The following is a 7,500-nucleotide window of genomic DNA, read 5'->3' as shown; positions in this document are numbered from 1 at the left end:
AATCACACTGTCACACATTCGCCACACTTATCACACTTAAGAATGACAATATATTACATCCATCGCATTCCTCACACTGCCACACACTTACGGGTCCCAATGTGTTGCACCAGCTTGACGCAGCATCCGTCACACTTCTCAATGGGCGGTCCTTTCTTGCGGGAGAGAGTGAAGTTAAACGGATCGTCACACAGCGGGTTGGTCCACGAGGAACACTCATAGCAGAGCACATTACCTGGGAGGAAGGGACACGGGGGGAGGGTGGATCAGTGCCCGGCCTCAGCTGTGGGAGTGAGGACAGGTGAAGATAAAGGTGTGAAGAGGTGAAGGGAAAGGTTTGGACAGGTGAAGATAAGGGTCTGAAGAGGTGAAGAGAAAGGTTTGGACAGGTGAAGATTGGAAAGGTGTGAGGAGGTGAAGGTGAGAGATTTAGACAGGTAAAGATAAAAAAAAAAGTGTAGACAGGCGGAAAGATATGGACAGGTGAAGATAGGAAAGGTGTGCATAGGTGAAGGTGAGAGAGATCTGGACAGGTGAAGATAGGAAAAGTGTGAAGTGAAGGTGAGAAAAATTTAGATAGGTAAAAAAGATAAAAAGAAAGGTGTAGACAAGCGGAAGGATTTGGACAGGTGAGAATAGGAAAAGTGTGAAGAAGTGACGATAAAGGTAGGACAAATAAAGATGGAAGAGGTGTAAAAAGGTGAAGGTGAGAAAGGTAATGACAGGTAAAGATAAAGATGTAGACAGGTGGAAAGGTGTACACAGGTGAAGATAGATGAAAATAGAGAAGATATAGGCAGGTGGAAAGATTCGGACAGGTGAAGGTATGAAAGGTGTGGAGAGGTAAAGATGAAGGTGAGATAGAAATTTGGACAGATGAAGAAAAAGATGTAGACAGGTAAGGGTAGGGAAGGTTAAGACAAAGGAAGATGGGAAAGGTTTAGACAAGTAAAAAATAGAAAGGTGAAGATAGGTATTGTTAAAACAGAGGAAGATAGGAAAGGTCTAGGGGAAAGGTTTAGACAAGTAAAAAATAGAAAGGTGAAGATAGGTATTGTTAAAACAGAGGAAGATAGGAAAAGTCTAGTCAAGGAGAAGGTAAAAGATAGAGACAGATGAATATACGAAAGGTGTGGAGAAAGTGGTGAAATGAGGTGAAGAGATAACAAAAGGTAAAACAAGGTAAAGGAAGGAGATAAATGAGACGAATAGGTAAATCAATAAAGACTTAAGTGTGTAAGGAAATAAAGAGAAAAAAAAAAGAATAAGAAAAGGTGATACAGAAATAATGAAAAGAGAAAAGGAGATAAAGGAAGGTAAAGGAAGGAAGTAGAAGAGTGGAGTAGGTTAATCAGTGAAGACTCAGGTGTGTAAGGAGGTGAAGAGGTGAAGGAAGGTTAAGGTGAGTGAGAAAGAAGTAAAATGAGTGAACTGTGAAGGTGAAGAGGTTACGTAAGGTGGGCCAAGAAGGGAGTTTAAAATGTGTGGCTTTCAAAGAGAAGCGAGGTGTGAGAGAGAGAGAGAGAGAGAGAGAGAGAGAGAGAGAGAGAGAGAGAGAGAGAGAGAGAGAGAGAGAGAGAGAGAGAGAGAGAGAGAGAGAGAGAGAGAGAGAGAGAGAGAGAGAGAGAGAGAGAGAGAGAGAGAGAGAGAGAGAGAGAGAGAGAGAGAGAGAGTAACAAGCGACTCCAAGTTTAGAGAAAGGTTTAAGATACCAAAAAAGGAGAAAAGAAATGAAGAGACTCACGAAGAAAACGAGAAGAAAAGACATTAAACAAAGGAAGATGAAGATTCGAGAATATCAGAGAGAAAAAATAAAGAAAAGAACATGGAAATGAGGGATAGGAAGAAAAGAAGGAAAAAGGAAAAAAAGAAGGAAGGAAGAAAGGAAGAAAGAAAATTATTTTTAATTCGTTTCCAGTGTGTGTGTGTGTGTGTGTGTGTGTGTGTGTGTAAATAAAAAGGAAAGGAAGAAAAAGGACAAAGAAATTAACAAACTGCAAAGACCAGGAAGAGGAGGAAGAAGAAGAGGAGGAGGAGGAGGAGGAGGAGAAGAAGGAGGAGTAGGAGGAGAAGGAAAAGTAAGAGATAAAGTAGGAAAAAGTTATGCTTATTACGCTGAAAATTGGAGAGAATATAAAGATCGGAGAGAGGAAATGGAGGAGGAGGAGGAGGAGGAGGAGGAGGAGGAGGAGGAGGAGGAGGAGGAGGAGGAGAGAAGCATTCTACGTAGAGCGAAGAGAATCTGCTGTTGGATAAAAGATGAAATGGAGAGAGAGAGAGAGAGAGAGAGAGAGAGAGAGAGAGAGAGAGAGAGAGAGAGAGAGAGAGAGAGAGAGAGAGAGAGAGAGAGAGAGAGAGAGAGAGAGAGAGAGAGAGAGAGAGAGAGAGAGAGAGAGACATTTCAAGATATACTAAATGCTAATAGGAAATACAACTTAAATAATATCAAGATGAAACGAAGAAACAAAAGAAAAATTGTGATAAAGATTGACATGAGTAACAAAAAGAAATAAGCGAGAAGAAAAAAAAAAAAGAAACAGAAACGAAAATAACGAAGGATTGGATAGAGAAAAACATAGCGAATAAAAAGGAAAAAGATGAAAAAAATATATAAATTGAACAAAGAAACATGAAAAGATGAATGAAAGTGAAAATAAAATAAATCATACACGAACAATATAATAACGGAAAACGGAAGAAAAACGTAGACAGTAATAAAGCAAGACATACAAGAATATAGAAAAATAGGGGACATAAAGGAAATCCATAAATAATTGAAAAGAAAAGCACAAAGAAAGCACATGAACAGAATAAAACACACGATAAAGAACATAACTCAAATAAAACATAAAGAAAACACAAATTAAAATAAAACAAAGGAAATGCATGAGCGAAATAAATAATAAATAATAAATAAATAATAAAGAAAAAAACATGGTATAAAAACACATATAAAAATACAAAATGAAACAAAAGAAAAACACAGATAAGTAGAATAAACACAAAACAAAATAAATAAAGAGAAGAAAACATAGAAATAAAAGCATAAATTCATAAAACAAAAAAAACAACAACAACACACAATGAAATGAAAACGATTAATTGCTAAAAAGTAAAAAAAAAAAAAAAAAAAAGAACAAACTTTTAATAACGAAACGAAAAGACGCAATAATAAAGAATGAAAGTGTAAAAAAAAAGGTAAAATGAGAAGAAAGACATTGATAATAACAGAGAATGAGCGTAAGAAAAAAAAAAAAGGGTGGAAAGACAAGAGAAGAAAAACATTGATAAGATCTTACTAGTTAATAAATAATAATAATAATAATAATAATAATAATAATAATAATAATAATAATAATAATAATAATAATAATAATAACAACAACAACAACAACAACAATAATCTAAACTTTCACACAAGAATTAATACCCTTGACCTCCTAGTTGGGAGAGAGAGAGAGAGAGAGAGAGAGAGAGAGAGAGAGAGAGAGAGAGAGAGAGAGAGAGAGAGAGAGAGAGAGAGAGAGAGAGAGAGAGAGAGAGAGAGAGAGAGAGAGAGAGAGAGAGAGAGAGAGAGAGAGAGAGAGAGAGAGAGAGAGAATTACACTAACTAATTCTAAGGTAATATTATCAATGACTAGTAGTAAGTGACTGACTGACTAGCACAGGTGACTGAATGACTGAGTACAGGTAACTGAGGGAGGGGGTCAGGGGGGAGGTGGTTAAGTACACTACAATGTTATGTGAGGGGAAGCTTGAGGGGAAAGATTACACAAGAAAAAACACCCTTGAAGACATGGCTGTATGTGTGTGTGTGTGTGTGTGTGTGTGTGTGTGTGAATGTTTCTCATCGACTAGTCATTCACTGCCTTTATGTATGCATGTATGTATGTATGTATGTATTAATTATCCATGCATATATGAATGTAAGATATATGTGGATGTATTCAACTATGTATGCATGTGTTAATGGAAGGATGAATAGATGGATGTAAATATGTAGGTGTGTATGCATATGTTCTCATGTATGGATGTATGTTACGTAGGTGTGTGTGAGTGTGTGTGTAGACAGGTAGGTGGGCAGGTAGAGGTGTGATCACAGAGCAGGTCTACCAAACAGAATGGGCGCACGTGAGCACAGGTAAAGGCCTAACCAACGCAACTGAGCGACACCCGAGGCACACACACACGACACACACAGTAACACACACAGCGACACACACAGTAACACACACAGCGACACACACACACAACACACACAGTAACACACACAGCGACACACACAGTAACACACACAGCGACACACACACACAACACACACACAGTAACACACACAGCACAACACCGACACTTCACGCTCCACACATACCGTCCCACGACACTCACGGGGAAAAGAAATAGAAAATGAATAAAACTAAAATAAATGAATAAATAAATAAATAAAAAAAAGATAACGAGTCTAAATCCTAAATTATAAAGTACCAAAAGACGAAGAAAAGGAAAGAAACAAAGTACACCTCAATGATAAATAAAGAAAAAATACAGAAAATAAAGTAGCGGAATACAAAAATACCTAAAGAATATAAAAAGAATGAATAATATATAAAAAATAGATAAATAAAAAAATTAACGAACAGATAAACAAATATGCTTAGTACACTGAAACGTGAATTAAATAGTTTGACAAAAAAATTTAGGAAACAGTGACATCTTTTAAATGTGTACTTTAAATATGTCTAGAATAAGTACTTCACTCTTAAAATGAAAAAAAAAAGTATCTAATCCATATGTATTCTTTTTACTTTCTTTTCTATTTCAAGGGCGAAAAAAAGCTTCACATGAAATAAATTATGATACAAGAATATATAAAAAAGGAAAATGAATGAATGAATGTATGAATGAATATAAATAAATAAATAGGTAAATAAATGAAAATAAAGATTAACTTCATGTATCTGACTTTGAAAGAAATATATGAACTTGTGTATAATTAAAACAAGGATTGAATGGATAAAATAAGTAAATAAAAATAAATAAATAAATGAAAATACACAGAAGCTTCAAATACCTGACTTTGAAAGAAATATATGAACTTGAACGTGATTAAAACAAGGAAAAGATTACTCAGGTCACAAAACAATGAAGTGCAACAAAACAAAACAACAACAACATATCCATGAAAGGTCAACTCTAAAGGGAGAAAAATCAACGAAAAACGCAATTCACACACACACACACACACACACACACACACACACACACACACACACAAAAATAAATAAATAAAATAAATAAATAAAAAATAAAATAAATAAAAAATAAACTATAGAAAACAATATAAAAACACACAAATCCAAAACCACAAAAAAAATAAAAATAAATAAATAAATAAAAAACAAGAAACACATACACACACATATACGAACACACAAACAAACAAACAAACACTCATAATAACAAGAACACACTAAGTAATTAAGTAACACCATTTACAGATAAAAAAAAAAACCTATATCTTTTATAAACATATACCCTTGAAAACAACAAACAGGATCCAAACTCCCTTAAATCCCCCTTTCCTTGAGCAAATCCCTTATGCATAGGATCGGAAACCTTTGGGACCGAATCTAACCCCCCTTGAAACTACATGAACCCGCCTCCAGCCTACAGAAGAGAGACGTCTCACTCACCATCACCGCCACCTGAAACAACAGGGAAATAGGTCTGTTAATTCCTGTACGGGGGGTTGGAAGGGGCGACAGAGAAGGGAAGGGAAGGGAAGGGAAGGGAAGGGAAGGGGCAAGGGTGAGGGGTTCGGCGGCATGCAACAGGCAGTGTGTGTGTGTGTGTGTGTGTGTGTGTGTGTGTGTGTGTGTGTGTGTGTGTGTGTGTGTGTGTGTGTGTGTGTGTGTGTGTGTGTGTGTGTGTGTGTGTGTGTGTGTGTGTGTGTGTGTGTGTGTGTGTGTGTGTATGTGTGTGTGTGTCATGTTTCCTTGTTCGTTCGTTCGTTCGCTAGGTATTTTGTTAGTTAAGCGTCTCTCTCTCTCTCTCTCTCTCTCTCTCTCTCTCTCTCTCTCTCTCTCTCTCTCTCTCTCTCTCTCTCTCCATTTACCACTTCGTCCTTTCCTGCATTGTCACACACACACACACACACACACACACACACACACACACACACACACACACACACACACACACACACACACACACACCTGTCCCTGGCGTCCTGGTCACTTGGTACAGGTGAGAAAGGGGTCCAGGTGAGTTAATTAACAAGGTAGGGAAAGTTAGCACCTGAGAACACCTGAGAAGACCCTTTCCTAATACTAACCTGTGTGTGTGTGTCTGTGTGTGTGTGTGTGTGTGTGTGTGTGTGTGTGTGTGTGTGTGTGTGTGTGTGTGTGTGTGTGTGTGTGTGTGTGTGTGTGTGTGTGTGTGTGTGTGTGTGTGTGTGTGTGTGTGTGTGTGTGTGTGTGTGTGTGTGTGTGTGTGTGTAAGAAGAGCGCAGTGTTGAGAGAGGAGGGAAGTGAGAGTGAAGTGTGAGATGAATAGACGAGAGAGAGAGAGAGGTCAAGTGAGAGAGAGAGAGAGAGAGAGAGAGAGAGAGAGAGAGAGAGAGAGAGAGAGAGAGAGAGAGAGAGAGAGAGAGAGAGAGAGAGAGAGAGAGAGAGAGAGAGAGAGAGAGAGAGAGAGAGAGAGAGAGAGAGAGAGAGAGAGAGATTTTTAAGATAGACACGTACGGCGAGTTATTTAAATAAGCGTTAGTACAGAATATAAACCCTGGGAGGAAAAAAATAAAAAAAAGTTGAAGTAAGTGTCCTGTAGGAGAGAACGTAAGTAGTAGTAATGAGAAAAGTGAGTGTAGTAAAGTATAAAGTGTAAAATGTTAAGTGTGCAGATGCTTAAAAAAAAAAAAAAAAAAACTTCCTTTTTTTTATTTTTACTTTATTTTTTTTCTCTCTCATTCGCTGCACGAAAACATAAAATTTGGATGTTTTTTTCTACACTTGACATTGTGGAACGAGGTTATATGTCTTTTGTTTTTTATTGATTTTTTTTTTCCAAGGTATAAAACAGTAGAGGAATAAGTCTGTGTGTGTGTGTGTAGTAGTAGTAGTAGTAGTAGTAGTAGTAGTAGTAGTAGTAGTAGTAGTAGTAGTAGTAGTAGTAGTAGTAGTAGTAGTAGTAGTAGTTGTTGTTGTTGTTGATGTTGTTGTTGTTTTAATGTTATTATTGTTCTTTTTGTTGTTGTTGTAATGTACTGAATGTATAAACTTGTAGTAATAATGGTATGTGTACAAATTTCTAATAGTAGTCAGCATAAACTTGTAGTAGTAGTAGTAGTAGTAGTAGTAGTGGCACCAACAGCACCAGTAACAGTAACAGTAGTAGTAATAGTGTATGTATAAATTTATAAAATGGAAGTGAAGAGTGGGGTGGTGATGGCAGTGGTGGTGGTGGTGGTGGTGGTGGTGACAGGGTGCTGAAGACACACACACA

General features: G+C 37.1%; 1 protein-coding gene across 10 annotated transcripts in view; it reads right to left on the bottom strand.

The window, feature by feature from the left end:
• Positions 1 to 7,500, bottom strand: part of LOC135090189 (protein quiver-like) — a 68,492-nt gene that overhangs the window by 20,738 nt on the left and 40,254 nt on the right. For all 10 annotated transcript variants that reach the window (XM_063986624.1, XM_063986623.1, XM_063986627.1 and 7 more), the window contains one exon: positions 92 to 235. In XM_063986624.1, the coding sequence (XP_063842694.1) occupies positions 92 to 235 (144 nt within the window). The remainder of the gene's footprint in view (positions 1 to 91; positions 236 to 7,500) is intronic.

This window comes from Scylla paramamosain, chromosome 34 (assembly GCF_035594125.1).
Source record: "Scylla paramamosain isolate STU-SP2022 chromosome 34, ASM3559412v1, whole genome shotgun sequence".
NCBI lineage: Eukaryota > Metazoa > Arthropoda > Malacostraca > Decapoda > Portunidae > Scylla > Scylla paramamosain.
This window is presented reverse-complemented; position numbering and strand designations above follow the sequence as displayed.